Source organism: Narcine bancroftii, chromosome 4 (assembly GCF_036971445.1).
Source record: "Narcine bancroftii isolate sNarBan1 chromosome 4, sNarBan1.hap1, whole genome shotgun sequence".
NCBI classification, from domain to species: domain Eukaryota; kingdom Metazoa; phylum Chordata; class Chondrichthyes; order Torpediniformes; family Narcinidae; genus Narcine; species Narcine bancroftii.
The window spans coordinates 293,666,261-293,689,697 of record NC_091472.1 but is presented as its reverse complement, the minus strand read 5'-3'; the positions used below and the strand labels follow the sequence as shown (position 1 = coordinate 293,689,697).

Here is a 23,437-nt window from a genome sequence, read left to right as displayed (position 1 = left end):
CACCCAAATAGCCAGAGCTCTCAGCCATTTGTTGATATTATGTGGAATATGCTAGAGACTAATTGACTTCTTTCTAAAATCCCAACATTAACTTTCTATTTGTTGCATGTTTACAGTGATACAGCTGCTTTTTTTTTTTGCATATTGTATTTCTTCACCATGTTGAAACTGCCATTTACTTTATGGCTGTTTTCAAGTTCTATTTTGACCTTGTAGTATTTTATTTAAATTAAATATTATTTCAAGTGTCAACAAATCCAACATGGCAAGTATTTTGTTTTGTTTTTAATAGTACCAAGTAATCTTGAATTCTTTAAATGACATCCAGTTTATCCACATCTTCAGAAAAATACATAAAAATATGGCAATATACAAATGTTACATTTTTCTGAAGACCTAATACAAAACTCATTGTAAGACATTAATTAAATACTGTATATATTGGAATTATCTTAAAGTAGAAGCTTTAGAACATCTGGAGGAGATTTTAAAAGAAAGTTGAACAATGGACTTGTCTTCAACCAAAATGGCAAATGAAAATTGACTCCAATTTCACTTTTAAAAAAAAATGATATCCATTACATTTTCATGAATTAACCATTCATATAACAGGAAGATTATTTGTGGATTATCTTCATGACAAGTTATTTGAATATTCATTAATTACCTGTCTCCAAACACAAGTTGATGATTGAGTTCTTCTAGCTGTGATTTGTACTTTGCATTTATATTCTGGAACTCCTTTAGGGCAGAGGCCTTTAAGTCAGGATAAGGACACTCCAAATGATGTATATCTTCTGGAATTTCATAGAGATGAGGGGGAATTTCTTCCTGATTAAATTGAAAAATAATGAATAGTAATATTTTCGGTGTTTATTTTCCTCACAATAACACCGATGTCTAATACTATGCGAAATAAACTCATTATAATGTGATCAGCTCAGAACCTGTAAATAAGGGCTGAAAAACTGCAGATCTCCAACAAATCAGATTTCCTGGCAAATCTTTCAGAATGGTTGAAAGAATACAGCTTTATTTGCATTGTGACAGAAAAATTGGTGATGGTAATTTCCTATTTTGTGTTGACTGCTGATGTTAACTCCATTTCTTCAACCTTGGTAAGTTTTAAACCAAAGACATCCATGAAGTCACAGAACCTGAGGCTTTATTTTAACAAAACCATTTCAATGGTAGAATTTTGTTTATTTTCTCAGAATGAGTAATAGATCAAGCATGGAGTATTTGAAAATAAATTTAAAGAATAAAATATTGGCAGTAAAATAAAATTAACTGGTGTTTCTCCAGGGCACTATACTGAAGAAGATAAATTATTTCAAGTGGACTGACCATTACTGATTTCTCAACTAGCATAACAAAAAAAAGTTTATTCAGTTGGTATCATATTGTTGTTTGTGGGAGTTTGCTGCATACAAATTGTTGCCAGGTTTCATATACTACAAGATTTAAGGCAATTCAAAGGTAATTGATTAACAAACAAGGGAGAGTCTGATAAATGCTTGTTCATTAAATTGATATAACCATATAACCATTACCATATGGAAACAGGCCATCTCGGCGCCTCTAGTCCGTACTGATCTAAGTGATCTTCTCTAGTCCCACCTACCTGCACTTTGCCCATAACCTTCCAATCCCCTCTCATCCATATACCTATCCAACTTTTCCTTAAATGATAAAATTGACTTTACTACGACCACCTTTTCCGAAAGGTCATTCCACTCAGCCACCACTCTCTGAGTGAAGAAGTTCCCTCTCACGTTACTTCTAAACTTTTGCCCCCTAACTCTTAACTCGTGACCTGTTATTTGAATCTCACCTACCCTCAACGAAAAGAGCCTATTCACATCTACTCTATCTATCCCTCTCATAATTTTAAATAGTTCTATCAAATCCCCCCCTCAACCTTCTAGATGCCAATGAATATTGACCTAATCTATTCCATCTTTCTTTGTAATCTAGATTCTGAAATCCAGGCAAAATTTTAGTAAACCTTCTCTGCACCCTCTCTAATTTATTGACATCCTTCCTATAATTTGGTCTCCAGAACTGTACACAGTATTCTAAATTTGGCCTCACCAATGCCTTGAACAGTCTCAACATCACTTCCTAACTCCTATATTCTATGCTTTGATTTATAAAGGCCAGTATACCAAAAGCTTTCTTCACCACTCTATCCACGTGAGATTCCACCTTCAAAGAACGATGAACCGTTATTCCTAGATCTTTCTATTCTTCTGCATTCTTCAATGCCCCCTCCATTTATTGCATGTCTTGTTTTGATTTTTTCCAAAATTTTTTCAATATTAAACTCCATCTGCCATCTTTCAACCCACTCTTCTAAGCATTCCAAATCCTTCTGCAATCTCTGAAAACCTTCTTCATCATCCACAACTCCACCTATCTTTGTATCATCTGCATATTTACTAATCCAGTTTACCACAATAACAAGGGACCCAAAACATATCCCTGAGGCACACCGCTTGTTACCGGCCTCCATCCTGAAGACAGTTATCCACCATGACTCTTTGGTATTTACCTTCTAGCCACTGTTGAATCCATTTGACTATCTCAAAATTAATACCTAATGCCTGAATCTTCCTAACTAACATTCCACGCGGAACCTTATCGAAGGCCTTACTGAAATCTATATAGACAACATCTACGGCTCTACCCTCATCAATATTCCTAGTCACCTCCTCAAAAAATTCAACAAGATTTGAAAAAAACATGACCTTCCACACACAAACCCATGTTGAGTATTCCTGATCAGACCCTGTCTCTCTAGATCTTTATATATATTATCTCTAAGGATACTTTCCATTAACTTACTGACCACTGATGTCAAACTTATAGGCCTATAATTGCTAGACTTACTCCTCAAACCCTTTTTAAAAAAAGGAACCACATGTGCAATACACCATTCCTCTGGTGCTATGGCCCTCTCTAACAACTTTTGAAAAACGACTGTCAGAGCCTCTGCTGTTTCTTCTCTGACTTCCCTCAAGGTCCTGGGGAAAATCCCATAGGGACCTAGAGACTTATCCACCTTAATATACTTAATACCCCCTCATTCCTGATCCCTACATTTTCCATAATTACCCCTTTTGCTTCCCTTATCCTGCCCAATTCAATATCCTTCTCCCTAGTGAATACTGAAGAAAAAACTTGTTCAATATCTTCCCCATCTTCCGCACACAGTTGTCTGCCTTGATTCTCTAAGGGACCAATTTTATCCTTCACTCTCCTTTTGCTATTTACATATTTGTAAAAACCCTTTGGATTTATTTTCACCATTTGCTATAGCCACCTCGTACCTTCTTTTCACTTTCCTAATTTCTTTCTTAAGATTCTTTTTACAATCAATGTATTTTCCAATCATCTTGTTTACACTGTATTTTTTATATTTAATGCAGGCCTCCCTTTTTATTCAAACCAAATTTCTAATATCCTTCCTCTTTCTTTTTTTTCTCTAATATCCCTTGAAAACTATGGCTTTCTCGAACTTTTGGCTCTACCTTTTAACCTAACAGGAACATATAGATCTGTACCCTCAAAATCTCACCTTTAAAAGACCTCCAATTCTCCTCTACATCCTTCCCATAAAACAAATTATCCAAATCCACTCCTCGCAAATCCTTTCTCATCTCTTCAAATCTGGCTGTTCCCCAATCAAAAACTTCAATCTTTGGACCATAATTATATTAAAACTAATGGCACTATGTTCACTGGATACGAAGTGCTCACCAAACACACCTCCATCACCTGCCCTATCTCATTCCCCAACAGTAGATCCAACATTGCCCTTTCTCTAGTCAGTACCTGACTAAAAACCAGCCTGCACACATTTTACAAATTCCAATCCATCCCACCTTTCATAGAATGTGTTTCCCAATCAATATTAGGAAAATTAAAATCTCCCACTAACACAACCCTGTGCTATTTCCTCCTCTATTTCTCGCTCCCCACTAAGTGGTCAACAATACACCCCTATAAGTGTAACTTCTCCTTTCCCATTTCTCAGTTCCACCCATAAAGCCTCCCTTGACGAGCCCTCCAATCTATCTCGTCTCAGCACTGCTGTAATATTTTCCCTGACAAGCAATGCTACACCACCCCCTCTTGCCCCTCCAATTCTATCATACCTAAAGCAATGAAATCCAGGTATATTTAGCTGCCAGTCACAACCCTCCTGTAACCATCTCTCATGAATCGCTACCAAGTGTCTATCCACACCTTCAGCTCGTCCACCTTCCTTACATTGCTCCTAGCATTAAAGTAAATGCATTTCAGAGATTTCACACATCTTTCTGTTTGTTCCTATCTTTACAGTCAACTCTATTATTTCTTTCAATCATCTCCCCTCCATCACTGTACTGATCATTTTTCTTCTCAACCACTTGTCTATCCACCCCCATAGATATATAAATATAGAAATTCAACATCTTTTTTCTTTTCTTTGGCTTGGCTTCACGGACGAAGATTTATGGAGGGGTATGTCCACGTCTGCTGCAGGCTCGTTGGTGACTGACAAGTCCGATGCTGGACAGGCAGGAATGGTTGCAGCAATTGCAAGGGAAAATTGGTTGGTTGGGGTTGGGTGTTGGGTTTTTCCTCCTTTGTCTTTTGTCAGTGAGGTGGGCTCTGAGGTCTTCTTCAAAGGAGGTTGCTGCCCGCAGAACTGTGAGGCGCCAAGATGCACGGTTTGAGGCGATATCAGCCCACTGGCGGTGGTCAATGTGGCAGGCAATCACTACACTAAATAGTGAGGTAGGATTGGATGAATTGCTCGTCATATTTTTTTGTTGCCTCACTGCTAACCATATACAAACACATTGTAATTTTGTTTCTCCTCAATTCTTCAAGTTTCAAATATTAGGGAAGTCACGTGACGTAGAGTTCCCAAGATAACAAGTGAAAATAGTTTTAAAAAAGCCAGAAAAATGACAGAAAAGTGGCAAAGAAAACAGCTCGAAGAAGTTTAAAACATAAATATGGGGAAGAAAGAAAATCAAACAATTCAAAAAGAAACACTGACCCCAGTGCACCATGAAGATCAGGAGAGGCGGCTTCGTGGCAAAGAAAATGGCGGGGCCTGTTCGAGGCACCTGTGTGAAGGACGACCTACCTGCTCAAGCTGCCAAGTTGTAGGACAGGGGCAGCAACAGTGAAATTGGCAAAGGGGCCCTCGGGCAGTGGGTGGAGAGAGGCAGTGCGGGAGAAACTGTGGAGAAGGTGGGCGACCTCTGTCCGTGCATCCCGAAGTGGGGGTGGAGGATCAGGGTGTGCCAGGAGAATGGCCTCACCTGCATCCTGGAGGCAGCAGTGGCTGCGAGGTGGTGGCAATGTGTCAGGAGCGACATGGAGGGAGAAAGGAAGAGCAGTCGACTGAGAGTGAGCAACAAAACTGGGAGGAGAGAAAGAAAGCAATGGTGGTTGTGACCAAAAAAAGACTAAGGAATGTTTTAAAAAATTTAAAATCAGAAATAGGGGAATTCAGGAGGGTCATGGAGGTGGTATCTAGAAGGGTGAATATAGTGGAAGAAAGGGTGAATGGGATGGAGGACAGTGTAGGAAGGTTAGAGAATGATAGAGACATAGGGTAAAGGACATATATAAGATTTGAGATAAACTAGATATGTTAGAAAATCTTAATAGGAGAAGTAATATAAAAATTGTAGGACTTAAGGAGGGGAAAGACCTCACTCCATTTTTTTTTAAAAGATGGATCCCTGAAATATTGGAAATGGAAAGGGGAGGAGAGAAACTTCAGGTGGAAGGGGCCAATCAGTCCCCCTTCCACAAACCAGGACTGGGACAGAGACCCCATTCGAACCTCATAAGACTCTGGGATACCAAGATAGAGAACGAATCCTGCGCGCAGTGGTGACAGGTGCGAAGCAAAGAGGTGCCCTGCTTGAAATTGAGGGCAGAAGAGGTTATTTATCACCCCCCCCCCCCCCCACAAATATAAGGGTAGAATTGGTGAAAAGACAGAAGGAATTTGATATGGCAAAAAAACCTTTACAAAAATAAAAGTATTGGGTTCGCATTACTATGACCAGCGACTTTAAAAGTGTCCCTGGTTGTGGTGGCAGGATCGGGTGGGGGAAGAGAAGTTTTTCCCAGAAGCTAAAGAGGCAGTGAGGTTTGCTAAGAATCTAGTCACAGCCCAGGAGGATTCCTAAGGAAGATAGAGATGGTGGGTCAATGATAGGAAGGGATCTGGCTGTATGTGTGTGTGTATATTATATACAATAATTATATTATTTTTTTTAAAAAGGGGCAAAATGTGGTTACACATTTATCACAAAAGTTGCAAGTTTAAAAAGGAAAGATATGTAGGGAGCTTTGAAGTGGTGGAGGAGGTGGGAAGTTTGGATGCCACAGGCATGCTCCAGATTGGAGGGGGAATTGGCACCTGTGTAGGGGATAGGGTGCCAGGAAGGGTAGGAGTGGAGTGGGGGAAAGAGGGGAAGGAGAAAGGATCATGGGGGGGGGGGGTTATGTATTCTTCTGAATTATTGGTTTTGGTTTTGTCAGTTTGTTTAGGTTCCATTTTGCACAAGAGCATCTGCACCAGAAGTCGACACAAGACAAAAGGGACAGAAGATAAGTATTGGAGGACAGGAAGGGAGAGGGAAGGGGAAGATGGAGAGGCACTGGTGAGATGGATAAAACAATTATGTTTATAAGTTTTAATGTAAGTGGGGAGATTAAGAGAAAAAGAGTCAGCACACCTTAAGAAGCTGCAGGCAGATTTAATGTTCCTGCAGGAAACCCATCTGACAAACCAGGAACATTCCAAATTGAAAAGAGGATGGGTATGTCAGGTAGCAGCTTCCTCCTTCAATTGTAGATCCATGGGAGTGGCAATCATAATAGGAAAGAATGTTCCAGTAATGGTCCAGCGGGTGGTCACTACCTGGCAGGGAGGTTCGTGAGGATGCATTGTCAAATATACTCAGTATCCTGGACATTTATGAATATATACACCCTAAATTTTTATGATGAAAAATTTATACGATATATCTGAGGGGAGTGAGAATATACTGATCGGAGGGGATTTCAATTTTTGTCTGGACCCAGTCATGGAGAGGTCAGCCAAGAAGATGACGGGGTCCGAGGCAGCTAAATCCACCCTGGCCTTCATGAAAGATTTTAATCTCATAGACACTTAGAGATGGATGAGAGAAAGAGATTATTTCTTTTACTCGAGGCGACACGATTCCTACACTAGAACTGATTTTTTTCTGGCATCAGCCAAGTTGGAAAGTAAGATGGTGGAGACAGAGTACATGGCTCAGCTGCTGTCAGACTATTCACTCCTGGCTTTATCCGTCGTAATGCCAGATAAACAGGCTACGGCATATAGATGGTGCCTAAATCCATTGCTGTTGGGAAAGCCGGGATTTTGCAGCTTTGTCAGAACTCAGAACTGTTCTGTGAGATGAACTGCCCCTCTACTGATAACAATTTTTAAAAAAATTTTGGACATGTTGAAGGCTTATTTAAGGGGGAAGATAATTGGATACATTAAAGGGATAAAAAGGGGATATGAAGGAAATTAATAATTTGGAACAGGACATAGCTCAATTGGAAAAAGATTATCAAAGGTCTAGCTGGATGGAAAACTCTGCCCATAACATTGATGTGCAGAGTTTACTGTTTAAAAATGAAGGTGATGTCAAGACTAGAATATCTTTTTCAAATACTGCCCATTTCATTCTCCCAGTATTTAAAAAAAAATGCTCAATGGATGTGTCAGACTCTCCATGGAAAAGTTAACATGGGAATATAAATTGAGGGGCTTATAAATTGCCAGATATTTAAAAATATTACTGGCCATCATTTTTTGAGGGAGGGGGTTCCCCCTTCTTGGGCACAAATTGGGTTACATGCGGTAGGAGAAAAGGTATCAGGAGAATTTATATACAAATGGGATGCCAAATTAGTTTCCAGAAAACCCTAACCCCATAATAAAATGTGTGCCAAACGTGGCAAAGAATAAATTGATGTATTTGATTAAAGGTGGGGTTATCTCCTAAAACGCCCTTGACCCAGAACAATTTAATACCCATGACTGCAGACAATAAGATCCTGGATACCTGCTGATGGAAGGTGATCAGGTGTATCGAGGATTATTACTATCAAGGGCAGCTCATGTCATTCGAACAATTGAGGACTAAATACAAGTTATCGAATAGAACATTCTTCTGCTTTCTGCAATCAAGATCTTTCCAAAGGGAAAAACTGGGACTAACAATGACTCTGCCTGACTGTAGTGATATGGAGACTCTAATTCAAAAAGGAATTGTGTGTAAATTTATCTCTAGGATGTATTCCATAATCCACAGTGAAGGCTCGAAACTGGGCTTACATCAGTCAAGGGAAAGATGGAAGTTGGACTTGGGCATAACAATTGATGAACGATGATGGGAACATTTATGTTTGAATAGCCTGATGAGCATTGTAAATGCCAGACACAGGCCAGTGCAATGTAATTCCATACATCATTTATACCTCACACCAATAAAATTACACAAGTCAAAGCCAGAAATTTCAGAAATGTGCTTTAGGTGCAGTAAGGAAGTAGGAATTTTTGTCCACTCCACCTGGTTGTGTACAAGGGTGAGATCCTTCTGGGAAGACTGGGGAACACAAAAAAAATTAAAAGTGGATTTTTCCACAGGATCCGGAGTTGTACCTTCTAGGGGACATTGGGGCAGTACAGTTTAGACTGTCCAAACATCAAATTCAGTTTGTGAAGGTTGCCTTGTCAGTAGCCAGGAAGTGTATAGTGGTTACATGGAAGTCCAACTCCCAGCTAAATATCGCACGATAGAATATGGAAATACAGTGTTACATTCCCCTGGAAAAAATCACCTACAATTTATGGAAGGGATATGACCTATTCGTTGAAGTGTGGCAACCATATCTGAGGCACATAGGTGCACAGATATAATTCACACCCCCTTTTCCCCACCTGAATAAGAGAAAAGAAACAATCTGTTCCAGTAGTTAAAGGATTAAAAGTATGAAATGGGGAAGGCAGTGCAGTTGACGTATGTTTTTGCCCTAACCTGAGGTCCTCTAGCTTCAAGGAGGATTGTTGTCTTGTTGGTATTTAGGTGGGTTTTGCATGTTTGTTTGTTTTTTATATTTTGGTATTTGTGTAATTTAAGCGATAGGGAGGGGAGGGGGTAATAAGGACTGTACATCATATTATTTGGAGAGAGAATGTAATATTTTGTTTATTGGATTTGCTGGAGTCTGGAATAAAATCAAAAATATACAAAAAAATTTCAAATATTAAGTTAATTACAAAGTGAAACAGTTAAACTCATTTACATCATACGAGTCTGGCCACTTTGTGACGATTATGAGTTAAAGTGCGGCTATAGAAGTCAAACTGTGGACATTGGTGAGTGTTGGGTTTCAGTGGAAGACAGGCTGCAATCAAGACTTCAGGATGATATGTTGCCTTCTAGGTAATAGGGTCAAGGAAATCTGGGTAGTTTCAGGACATTCTCAAGGGAGAAGGTGAGCTGGCAGAGGTTATTATACTCATTGGTACCAATGATAAAGGTAGAAAAAGGGATGAAGTCCTACAATGTGATCATAAATGGTTTGGCAGGAGGATACAAAGCAGGACTTCAAAGGTTGTAATCTCTGGATTGTTTATGGTGCCACATGTTAGTGAGGGTAGAATAGGAGAATGAGGCAGCAAAGCTGAGGAGCTGGTGCTGGTGGGAGGGATACAGTTTCTTGGACCATTGGGATCTCTTTGGGGGCAGAACTGAAAGGGAACCAACATCCTGATAGGAAGATTTGCTGGTGCTTCTCAGAAGGATTTTAAGCTAGTTTGGCAGGGTAGTGGGAGCTAAGAGGTCTACAGATAAGCAAGTATAGAAATTAAAGCTAGCTATTTCAGTGGTCAGGACCAGCAGGGTCAAGACAGGGAAGGAGGGAGATCCAGTAGACTTAAATACTTTTATTTTAATGCATGAAGCTTCCCAGGCAAGGCAGGGGAACTAAAGATATGGAGTGGTACATGTAACTACGATATTATAGCCATAATAGAAACATGGCTGAGGAGGGGTAACTGACAGTTCAGTTTTCCAGGATACACATGCTATTGATATGATAAAAGTGGGGGTAAGAGAGGTGGTAAGAGAACAGCAGATGCTGGAAGCTGGAAGGTAAAAACGGCTAGAGGAATCAGTGGGTCAAGCAGCATCTGTGGGAAAGCAATTGTTGACATTTTAGGTTGAGATCCTGCATCAGTTTCACCAGGTTTTCTTTAGTTTAGCTATAAGGAGAGGCTGTTTAGGTAGGGTTTGTTGGCCATGAAAAGAAGGAGGTTGAGGGGACTCAATAGAGGTATATAATATTATGAGAGGCATAGCCAGAGCAGATAATCAGTCTTTTTCCCATGATAGGGGTATGATACGTAAGAAGGCATTGGTTTTCTGCGAGAGGAAAGAATCTTGAAGGGAATTTGAGGGGAAAGGTTTTATTTAATGCACATATTTGGAACTTTCTGTCAGAGTAGGTGGTGAGACAATCACTACATTTAAGAGACATTATTCAGGCATTCAAATTGGCTAGTGATAGAAGGATATGAACCCAATGAAAGCAAATTGATTAGTGTAGATTAGCAAGGTTGTCTTAAATGTGGCAATGAGCCAAAGATTCCATCACCACCCATTATTTGCAGTTCCCCACATTGTAAGGTAAAACATCATGAGATGGGAATGTGTAAGGAGTTACCCTGTACAGGGCTGTAACAAGATGTGAATGCATCCTTGTACTTACAAGATAAGAGAGACATTGATGGATTGAGAGGCAGGAAGCTAGCAGGGAAAGGATAGCAACAGTTTTAGTCATTGGACAAGTAATGATATGATGATGTTCTAAGCATGTATCCAAGGGTATAAAAAATCACCATTTTGCTGATAACGGCAGAATGCATTCTCCGACTAACATTGTTAGTCGCAAGTGTTACAATCCGGTAATAAAGAACAAAGAACCCTGATTTCGACTCAGTCTGGTGTTTGTCTCACTCATTCATGAACAAAGCAGACCTAACAACATGCATAATGACAGTAACTGAGGAAAACTGGCAATCACCAAAGAAATGGCATGCATATCAAAACATCTCTTTACTGCTAATTTTGTACAATTTTTCTATTGAAAAGTGCCAATTCTGAAACCTAAAGGTAGATTTTTGCAATTTAATACTCTTATTTGAAAAATCATTTACCTCTAATTCAATCATTTTTATTTCTTCTTCTAAGGCTTGTCTCTCTTCTTCAAGCTTGTCTGTTATGCCCTTCTGTTGTTTTTTCATGTATTCCACCTGATTTCATAGAAATTGTGCAAATAGTATAAGAATATTAAATATTTAAAATGTTTAATATTCCCCTCGGGATCATGTAAAATGCAATATTTTATAGGAAATTTAGTAAACTTGGTAAAGTCTTCCTGATATTTAAGACCTCTTTATTAGATGAAGATTTTTTAAACTTGCTCTTCATTTTGGTTTTAACAATTGTTGTGTGCTTTATTAACAGTACATTTGTTAACAGTACATGAAGGGAAATTAGGCTTTTGGGACTGAGTGAATAGGGCAATCGAGTCTTCGGTGAGATTATGGATTGTGAAATTAATAGTACAGAAGCAAGTACAAACTGGAATGTGTAAATTTGTTATGAAACCAGTTACAGAAACACATCCATTAAAAATTCTATTTGAGAGAATTTTGCATTTTGTGTTGAAATATGACCAAGCATTCATTCAAATAGTGCAAAATGATTTAAATCTTTAGGTCATAGATTAATATATTTTTGGAAGTTTTCAAGAGTTATGATGTGAAGTGGGAGAGGGAGTGTGATAGTACAGACCTATCACCAATGTATATAGTTACAGTATCTAGAGTGTAATGACTGTGCTTACAGCGATTGGTTGAGAGCTTAGCCACGCCTACTGTCTGGGCCTTAAAGGGTTGTGTCCCTAGCCAGGTCGGATCATTCCGGACAGGTCGGCCACCTGTGAAGAGCTCCTGTCTTTTGCTAATAAAAGCCTTGGTTTGGATCAACAAGTCTTTGGTTCTTTCGACGAGCTCTTTTATTGATTTTATTGAGTGATGGAACACGCTTGGGAATTCTAGAAAGTTCAGGTCCTAACCTCAGGACTTGGCAGTTAAGAGTAATCAAGCTCTGATTTCACTAGTGATATAAAAAAGTAAAATTTCTCTCAAGGACAATAGCATCAAAGTCCAGAAAGATCATTATCTCTTCCAGATAATTAGTTTCTAAAAAAAACCATATGATTACCTTTTATCATGTTTTTATATTGATCTTAATAAATGCCTTTAAGAACTGAATTTGAAGACAAATGGTTCAATCCTACTCTAGGGATGAGCACATAATTTACCCTGATATTTCATTACAGTGTTAAATGGATATTTGAATTATTAAAGATGCTGCCTTTCAGAAAATTTGTTAATTTGTAGCCTTCTCAGGTGGCTTAAAAAATCGTGATGCAATAGAATTTCCCTGAGTGTTCTGGCAAATATTTATCCTTCACACAAAAATAACTAATCCAATTAGTTTGAATAATCTGAGATGGTGATAACTTTTTTTTTAAAAAAGGAGTTATGCAGTACAAGATCATTAACAATAATTGAAGCGGGACTATGATACTCAATATTCAGCTCCACTCAAGGAAGTATTAATAAGATGAACATCATACGATTAATGAAGTGGGTGCATTATTGAAAACTGAAGAATGATAAGATATGGCAGGGAATACAACAAATGCATTATGAATACATGCTGAAGATTAGGTTTAAGTATGATCATCAACTTTAGGAACCAGTCTCTAACAAAAAGCAATGTTATGCTGAGGTGAGAAAGCTAATCAAGGACTTTAAGCTGCAAGAAAAATGGCAAAAGGGCACTTAAATGATTGCAAACAGGAAAGGAATCAATAAGAGAATCCTTGTGGGTTGTAGTACTGTGATACGTCAATAATATCACCAAATAGACATCAATTGACCCATTTAAATAATAATGACTCCTGTATTTTAGTGTCACATTTGAGCTTGAGTAATTAGAATATTATTTTATTGCATGGTTTCTCAGTATCAATCTAGATGATACAAAAGATAGACATTAATGGAAACCAATGTCTGTGAAGCTGATTAAATAATTTCTTGTTTTTTGACAAATTTCAAATCATATGAAGATTTAAGTGGAAACAGTCAAATGAAGCATTTTCATACCTCTTGTAATATCTGATCGGAATTAAATTGGCCATTTTTGGAGTTTTGCTGTAAAAGGCAATGCTGCATTTCAATTTGTTTTAGATTTAAATCTTCTTTTAACTGTAAGATCGGTTCTACTGCAGCCATTTTAAATGCTTCTTGATTTCTCTGCAACAACATGCCTGTGTCCAACAAAATTTAATAAATATCAAATAAATAAGGTTATTTTTAAAAATAATAAGGTTGATACACTGCAGTGTAAAATAAAGTTTAAACATAAGATTTATAAGTAATTTATTTAGTACTGAGCCCTTCAATTTACACCCTATCACTCCATAATAAAGCATCAGCAAACTCCATGTAAAAGGAACAACTCAAATATTTATTTCCTCTAAACATTTCAATAACTAGCCTCTGCCAAGCAACATTTACACATAGGTTACATAATGAATTACTAGAAAATAAGGGAGGAGAGTTATCTTAACTGGACAGTGTACAAGCAGAATGAATCTTCCCGCCCCTCCTCCTACCCCCATCTCAAACCTCACCCACACCAACCACTCCCCCCACAAATCTCCACAGCGTCTGCTACATCCATTCAAGCTGCAAGCTGTTTTAATTCACTGGGAATATGTCTTGGTAAGGCTGGGTTGTTGTAGTGAAAGGCCATTTACTAAGCTACTTGATTGATGGATTAATAATGGTGCTTAGAGAGAGAAAAGCAAAGGGGCATTTGAAACTTGTGAAATGCAGGCTAATGCTGATTTAGAGAAATGTTGGAAATGTCCAGCAGTCTATCTGAAGAGCTAAATGTTATGGATGGATAGTCTTACAGTAGAACAAACCATTTTGACACAGAAAAAGTGTGCTACAGGACTTTGATATTAAGTTTCAGAGATAGTATCTTTGCCCTATTCATCCCTACTTTCCCTACAATTTATAAATATTTCTCTTACTTTTCCATGTTGTTCTGAAACTTTAACTCTGTTTTTCTTTCCAGAGACACTACCTCACAAGTGAGAATGTTTCAAGTTATTTCATTTTTAATTCCATTTCCCTACATCTGCAGCTTTTTAAATATTTTCAGCCTTATAGAAATTGAAAGAGAACACAATGTCAAGTTTCTATCTCAGGATTTTTATTTTTCTCTCCTCCATTGTCTACATTACATCCTCTGCTGCCTACGAAGAAGAATCAACATATTAAAGGACCCATCATCCCCTGGGTACAAGCCTTTCTCTATTCTCTCATCGGATGTCAACATACCATCAACACATATTCCTGATAATTTCTCAATTGATTATTGTTTTATTTCCCAACACAACCCTCTTTCTGACAGTCCTTTGGTTCTTTTGAAACTGTACATCCTCAGGAATGTTATTTATTCTCCTTAAAACACAATTACCAAAACAAAGCTAAATCAAATTCATCTAATACTGTGCGTCAATTGCAAACAATATTACAAATACAGGAATTTATTGTGAAGAAAAGTATGTCTTTGGAGGAAACCTGAATACACAGAAGAAATCCATGTGTTCATTGGGAAAACTTGAAAACTCCAGATCAATAGGTCATGATTGAACCCAGGTAGCTGAAGCTGTAAGGCAACAGCTGTATTAGTAGCACCATTGTGTCATGCTTTAAGACATTCTTTTTCACCTTTTATTTTAACCTCTGTGATACCACACATCTCTGTTCTTATTTACCCAAATGCTAGTGAAATGATCATGAATTTATCAGATTTTTTTTTATTGTACTGCACAAATTGCCTATCACATATGACTACCTCACAATAATAGCCAAATGAAAAAAATAATCTACTATTTGCAGGCTTCCTGAGAACCCTTGGATATGAAAGTTGCTATGAATCTAAATTATTTCTTAGCATTATCAAGACACCAGCTATGGCACCAAATGGAATTAAGTTTCAGCACTTGAAATTACTTTTAATGGCCTGAGCTGCTGTAGACTTTAGGAGACCAGAACATTTGTTCTGTATTAAGATGTTGGATTGGGAATCACAGATTTGAAAGTATTAGAAACCAATGCCTTATCAGAGAATGCTAGGATAGGACATGGTGTCTATGAACATCAGAACTGTACTTTCAACTTCACTCCAGAAAGCAGATGACTGGGAAAAAATGACCCACTATTTTGATGCCTGACATCTTCACTGACTTGTTAATAGTCCTTTGTGCCTAACCCCATTGTATCCTATTTTACAAGTTGGCACCTTCTTTTAATGTCAAGTCTTATTGAATTATGTCACATGTTGTTGATTTATATACAAAACAAATTACCTCGCAAATAGATCTGCATGTTTTCTAAAAAAAATCCTATCCTGGACTCCTGAAGATTGGCTCAAAACTGGCTAAAAAGATACCAGGTATAGAACCATGATGCAAGAGGTGCCAAAGGTGCTGAAGGGTTTCTAATTGTGTCAGAGGTTCAGATCTGGATCTCAGGTTGCCAATGGTTTGGACTGGACTCTATGTGGGCTGCGGAGGCTGCGGGTGCTCTGTGGGAAATCAATGGACACTCAGTGACTATGGGGGTACTCTTTTATGCTTCTCTTTCTCTGACTGTAAGAGGCGCTTCAGGCAAATTTTGTCAATGGCGAATATCTGCCTTACACCAGACAAAAGCAATTTTGTGTGATATGACATTTTTTAATGACATGACAATAAATTGAATCTTGAATGGGGTTCTTTTGTCATCCTAAGATCTAATCATTCAAATAAACCAATGCATAATTGTTCCATTGTAGCAGCAGCTACTCTGCTCCTGTAATAACACACACAACCAGATGGGTTGAGCCCAGTGAGCAGACTCGTTTATTGCAGGCTGCTGGGCTGCACTTATTCTCCCAGCCTGGACCTGGCTGAGAACCGCGCTGGAGGGCACTGATGTCACCCGGGCGTCACGTGGTCCGCCAGCGCGGGCTTCTGAGCCCCGGGCTGGGAGGAAGGGAAAAACCCCAATGGCGCTATTTTGGCTGGATGCCCCGCCGTGTGGCTTACAAGCGGGGTTGGTTCGCCTGCCTAGTGGTGAGCTGCCACACCATGATAAATTATGTGCACATTGAATTAAGCAAATTTAATTCAAAAATTTGACATGGACTCAAAAAAAAAGAAACTTGAAAATTGGAAGAATCATGCATGCCAGTAACTTCCCAGTCTCATTAATGAGGTAAATGTGGTTATTTTTCTTAGCCTAGACTGAGGATTTTGGGTCACCAATGGCCTCAAAGTTCTGAATTCTGAGCGGTACCAAAGGGCCAAGATCAGACCCTCAGTAAAACACAGGTCATTTGAATCAATTTATTTATTAAAGAGCAATCCTAGTTATTGAAACACCTCAGAAATGAATGAGAATAAAATAACAAAAATATATTTTGAATCAAGCCAAAACTGGACATGCAGATGAAAAAGATTGTAAATTATATTCCAGTTTGTTTAATCTCTGGTATTGTGCAATTGAGTCTAAAGCCAAATTTACTCTGCGTTAATTTTGGGCTGTATTTTTTTTTGAGGCCACGGGAATCAGACTTTATTTTAAACTGTTTTAAGGCCACTGGTACTTCTTAAAAAATTTTTTTAAACTGGAATTAACTTCTGAGAATAAACAGATGATAAGAGAATGCTTTGACAGTGCAGCAGATTCTATTGGAGGCCCAGGAGCAGCTGATCGATGGTATGAGATCCTCTTCCTTCCATGAAGCAGAAAGCCCTCAGGGCATTAATTCTGCTGCCAATCAGAACACTAACAGAAATAGTAAATACCCAAGAGCTTAACTCTTTGGCCATTGGTGTAACACAATGGGGAAAAAAAAATAGTTGATTGACATACATATAATCAAGATATCTCTGTGCCTAAAGCCCTGCAAAAGGTAAAAGGCACAGGCCAGTAAATTATAGGCAAAACTGTCCCAACCACCAAGAAAATCTACATGGAACGCTGCTGATGCAGGGCAGCAGCAATCAAGGATCCACAACGTTCCATTCTCGCTACTGCCATCTGGCAGGAGGTACATGTGCAAAAAGACTCATACCACCTGGTTCAGGAACAGTTGCTACCCCTCCACCATCAGACTCCTAAACAGCTCAAACAGACACCCAAATGAAGACTCTTATTTTGCACATTATTTATGACTGAATATATTCTGTGTTTGCAGTTTGTGTACATTTCTTTCTTTGTTTACATTTCTCTTTTTTTTGTATGCATCTTTTTTGAGTACAATTTAAACAACTGATAAGTAGAAATTCTGCCTGGCCCACAAGAAAAAGAATCTCAGGGTTGTATGTGATGTCATGTATATACCCTGACAATACATTTTAACTTGAACCTCTGTCCAAACCACTATTCAAAAAACATTCCCCGTCTTCCCATAATTATTTTATAATTGTGGAATAAAACAGGAATATATTTCTTTATCATTTTACACATCATCTCAATCACAAAAAACATCCGAAAGAAAATATGAAAGGAAAATACTGCAGATGCCAGAAATCTGAACTGAAGACTGAGAAGGTTCAAAGTACTTCCTCTCAGATAAAACCTGCTTGTAAAAATCTAGTGCAATCTTATTTTTCATTGCTCTGTTCATTTTCAAAAAAAGTATTCTGTCTTGATCATGCTCTTGCTATCATGATGTATTCAAACTGGAGTACATTTTTAATATTATCCGAGACAGCTAAATAGTGCACAAAGGCAGAGCTGTGACGTGTGAGGTTGGCTCGATGTAATATAGCGCTCATTCTTCGAATCCACAGAAATCTCCCCAGATCATGGAAGGCAACAATGCATTGGTTTGTAAATCAGCCAAAAATAGTCTAGCCCTCGACATGGTCTTCTTCTCCACCATCAATATTACATTCTGGTAGTTACAGTCAGAAAACAAAATACCCATAAGGTGAGCATACACCTTTGAAACTTCATCATTAAACTTTTGTCACGTTGAATGCTGGGCTCAGTACTAAAGTTTATAGTGGATATAGGTTTTGAAACAGTGCCAAAGTTTTATAATAATATTGACCAATTTTAGTAAAAGTATTCTACCAAGTGTGAAATCCCAATTTAAATATTATTTTCAAAATTTTACATTGTTCTGGCATGCACTCATGATAAATCACTCCTGATAACATGTCCCTGGACAAAACTCTGATCTATTTCCACACCCCAAAATATTACACCCTAAGAGCAATGATATCAGAATTTGCATTGCAATACTAATGCCATACAAGTTTACGACACCTTGCCATTCCCATTTTAAAAGTCACAGGATCGATAAGTGGAGAAGGGAAATGAGCAGTAAATCATGCAAATTTTCCCCTCACTAACTGATAACAGTTGAGCTTTTTTTCCCCACAATCTTTGCATTCCCCCACACAACTCTGCTTTTACGGATACAGTACGAGTCATCTTCTAGAACCTTGTTCAAAGGATTGTTCTTCATAAGTGAAATTTTATAATGTTGACTTCTCATTAAGAATATAATTTATTACTTTGATCTATGTAAAGCTGGAAGGCTGCATTTATTACTCAAGATTAGTTAATACTTCAAGTCAATGCTACAGTACACTGGAGACACGCCTGATCCAATCAGGTGGCAAGTTCTTCTCCATTCATGACTGTGGTATTCAAATTTCATTTGTTAATTAGTTTCAACCCCTCTGCTCTAACTTTTCAGGTGCTAGTTCACAAAGCACTCACTCTTTCTCAGGAATAAATAAGGAAGTTAAAGCTTTATATCAATTACTGAGTAAGAACAAATGAATACCTGTAGTTGAGAATCAGAGAGCAAAGATCATTCTGGTCAGTTTAGGTTATCCATTCATAACATAATATTGCTGAGCCCTTACCAGAATTAGCACTTTGTTTTAAGACATCAACCAATGAAATTGAAACAAAAAGGTGAATAGGACCTTAAATATACAGGATTCTATTGGCTTTCAGCAATATTTAACATTTTTTAAAGAATTCTACACGTTTCTCACCACAATTCCAGTGAGAAATTAAATGTTCCATTGAATTTCAAAACAATGCTTTAATAACAGTAACCGCTACTTTCTGGTTCTAGAAATTTCCGCAAACAAAATGAACCACATGTGGATGATACGCACCATATTTTTTTATTTCAAGACGGAATTCATTTTCATTGCTTCCCCCTTCAAGTAAGGTCTGAAGATGTAGCTCTATTTTTTCCCTATTAACAGAACAAATATTGAAAGCTTATTTAAGTTTAATTTAGTTGTTTAAATAGTAACATTTATACCATTATTGAGTAGATAAAATTAACACAAAATAGAAAGCAACCTAAACTGTAAATGGAAGAGAACTGTGTAAAAGAGCATAGCAAGAAATAGCAAGATGATGAAAAGAAAGATTTTGAAACTTTTAGAAAAAATTAGAACAAAAGAAGAATTTCAGATGTGTGAATGATCTCTTGGTGATAAATATTCTCTTGGTTGGTAATCAATATGCATCCAGCTTAAATGAATCAAATTGCTTTTTTTTTTAACAATACTATTAGAATGTCCTATGGACACAGACCCCAAGATCTCTCACTTTATCCACAATCGTCAGAGTCCTCCTGTTAACATGATTTTCTGCCTTTAAATTTGATCCCTAAAGTGAACCACCTCGCTCTTTTCTGGGTTAAACTCCACTTGTCATTTCTCAGCCCAGTTCTGAATCCTATCAATGTCGCTCTGTAACCTCCAGTCTATCCACAACACCACCAACCTTCGTGTCATCTGCAGACTGACTAACCTACCCTTCCACCTCCTCATCCACATCATTTATAAAAATCACGAAGAGGAGGGATCCTAGAACAGACCCCTGTGGAACACCACTGGTCACAGACCTCCATGCAGAACTCAAACTATCTACAACCACCCTCTGCCTTATGTGGGCAAGCCAATACTGTGTCCACAAAGCAAGGACCCTTTCATACAACTTGCAAGCTTGGTCACATTTTGCATAACTGTGACTAATTGTATATGCACCATATTCAAAGAAAACCCAAAATAAAAAACAACTTGTGTACTACGCTAAAGCATGCAACTGCATTTTATAAAGACCAATTGTGTACTTTTTAATCCAGAAAAAAAGGTCAAAATCTCCAAAAGTGCAGCACTCCCTTCATATTGTGCAGAAGAGTCAGGCCTAGATTATATGTTCAAAACATGCTTTTCAATTCTTAACTTGCAAGAACAAGCAAGAATTATGCAAGGCGAGCCAAGCTAAAATGATATGCAATCTTTATTGTTTGTAGGATTTGGAGTTGAAAGTCAGCCTTAGGTTAATCATGAAACACTCAAAATGTTTAGCCTGAAATTGAGATTCTACTTGGTATGGTCAACTAAAGGAATGTCCTTGACCAACTAATCATTTGGCTAGTCAGGCAACACAAGTGGCATAAAGTAAAGATTGGAGAGGCATGAATACATAGGAATCTTACTCACAATTTTATTGCAACATTGCTGGGAACCAGCAATGAGGATTAGGAGTGGTCAAATAAAAAAAGGACTCGTGGATTGTGGAAGTGAATATACAGGCAAGTAACAAAAATATATCAAGCTTATGCTATCTATATTTGAACAGATTTAATGGAAACATTATCTCCAAAGACTATCTTCAAATGAAAGGAAGTAAGAACAGGGCCAGACATTCAAGCCAAGCCTGCTCCATCTTTCAAGATGATCACAGTTGATATGATAATCCTCAAACCAACTTCTACCCTTTCTCCCAAACCCTTGATTTCTTTACTGTTTAGAATTTTATCTTTTTCAATCTTAAACATACATGTCCCTCCCCCTACAGCCTTCTGTGGCAAAGAGTTCCAAGAACTCAAAATCCTCTGGGGGTAGGAATACCTCTTCATTTAAGTCTTAATTCTGAGCCAAAATCCTCAGTTGTGGAATCTACCATGAAAGCAAATATTCTCTCATCACTGTCTATGTTTCAATTAGATCATCTTTCATTTTACTAAACTCCAATGAGTCATGCCAATTCATGTAATAATTCCTTGCATGACATCCCCCATGCCACAACCATCTTAGTGAACCTTTTTCTAGCCCACTTCCTTGAAAAGGTGGAACAAAACTTCTTGCACTACTCTAAATGTAGTCTCAAGTGTGTCATTCTACAACCTCTTGAAATACAAAGGCCAACATTTCATTAATCTTCAATTTTGTGCTACATTATGTGCTCACTTTCTTAGTCTCCCTTTTTGCTGAAGATATTTCTAGTTAATTAGTACATGTAACATGATAGTATCTTATCACATCTCGCCTTCCCACCTATTTTCCTGTTGGTCTAAAAATGTCACTAATGTACATCAACTTCTAGTAAGTTTATCACAAAATATCTAGTGCCAGTAAAGTGAGAAGTATTTTTCTGCGAGCAGAAAAGTGTTATCACTAACACTTGTACAGTATATAAACAGCACAATTTACGGAATATATGATTGCAATGAAAAGAAAGATCAATTAGCACCAAGCAAGGGCATCACTGTTATAAGATTCATTCAGGATCCTGATGGCTGCAAGAAAGAAACTATCTTTAAGTCTCTTGGTGCATGCTTTCATACTCATAAGCCTATTCCTCAATGGGAGGAGGGAGAAGAGAGTGCATCCAGATTGTGATAGGCTTGTTTGTTGGCTGCCTTTCCTAGACAGCAGGAGATGCAGTTGAGTCCAAGGAGGGGGAAGAAAGTTCTCGTTATGGTTTGAGCCACATTCACTGCCTTCTGAAATCTTGAGCAGAGCAATCCTTATACCACCCTGTAATGGTTTCGATGGTGCACCTGTAGAAGTGATGAGGGCATACTTAATTTTCGTATCCTTCCAAGAAAGTAGTGGTATTGATGTGCCTTCTTGACGATCATGTCAACATGCTCATCTCAGGCCAGGTCATTGAAGATTTTTATGCCCAAAGACTTGAAGCAATCTTCTCTTTCCACTTCTGCACCATTAATGTGGTTTCTGCCCCCACTCCTCAAGTAAATGATCATCTCATCACATTAACAGGTTATCTTGGCACCATGCCACTAGACTTCCAATCTTTTTCCTGTGTTCCATCTTGTTATTTGATACATGGCCAATAATTGTGGTGTCATTGACAAATTTGAAGATGGGGTTGGAACAGTATTTAGCTGTACATTTGTGGGTGTTGGAGGAGTATAGTTGGGAAATTAGTACACATCCTTCAGGGCCACCGGTGTGGAATGTGATCATGGAGGAGACGTCATTACACTCATCTTCACTGATTGTAGGAAGGAAGTCAAGAAGAGAAGGGAAATGTGCTGAGATCCTAAAGGTTGGGGAAGAGTTTACTAGGAACTCTGGTACTGAAGGCAGAACTGTAGTCTATGGACAGTAATCTAACTTGGGTGTTCTTGGCATCCAAGTGTTCCAACAATGAATAGGAAGCCAGGGAGATGGCACCTGCAATGGATATATATATAGGCAAATTGAAGTGGGTCAAGGCTGGCTGGAAGGCTAGAGTTGATGCGAGTCATGATGAGCTTCTCAGAGCACTTCATGATGCTGGATATCAGGCCCATTGTTGGTCTTCTTTGGTACTGGCATGACTGTGTCATTCCCGAAGTACATGGAATATGTGGCCTGTTGTAGAGAGACATCAAACTCAAAACAGGACAACTTCTGTACTTGATGCTCTGACTGCTATTTTTGTCCTTCTAGTAATGTGGTTTGAGCTGCAGTTATTCAGGCAGTGTAACTTGTAAGCATTGAGAAAGCAGCCAAAATATGATAGTGGAGTGCATGAGTGTGAACCTTTTTTTTCCCCCTCCTGGATAGCATTGACCTGCCTGAGAATGCAGACAAGTAGTTATTATTCCATACACCTGCTGATGCTGATTCAGCTTGAGAGGGTGCAGGAAAGGATGTTTCCAGGGCTTAACCTATAAGGAAAGACAGGATAAGCTGGTACTGTATTCCTTGAGGTGAAGGAGGCTGAGGGGTGACCTTATAGATTTATAAAATTATGAGGGGAAACAATAAGATGGATGAGAATGTCAGTCTTTTACCCAGGGTAGGGAGTCTAAAACTAAATTCAAAAAGGGGCCTGAGAGGCAAGTTTCCCCCCCCCCTCCCCCCCACCACATAGAAGATGGTGGGTATATCA

The 23,437-nt window shown here is 38.3% G+C and overlaps 1 protein-coding gene across 8 annotated transcripts in view; it reads right to left on the bottom strand.

Annotated features, from left to right (window-relative positions):
- Positions 1–23,437, bottom strand: part of LOC138762114 (coiled-coil domain-containing protein 148-like) — a 146,711-nt gene that overhangs the window by 92,828 nt on the left and 30,446 nt on the right. For all 8 annotated transcript variants that reach the window (XM_069935476.1, XM_069935474.1, XM_069935469.1 and 5 more), the window contains 4 exons: positions 19,408–19,490; positions 13,304–13,467; positions 11,282–11,377; positions 668–831 (listed from right to left, as the gene is read on the bottom strand). In XM_069935476.1, the coding sequence (XP_069791577.1) occupies positions 668–831; positions 11,282–11,377; positions 13,304–13,467; positions 19,408–19,490 (507 nt within the window). The remainder of the gene's footprint in view (positions 1–667; positions 832–11,281; positions 11,378–13,303; positions 13,468–19,407; positions 19,491–23,437) is intronic.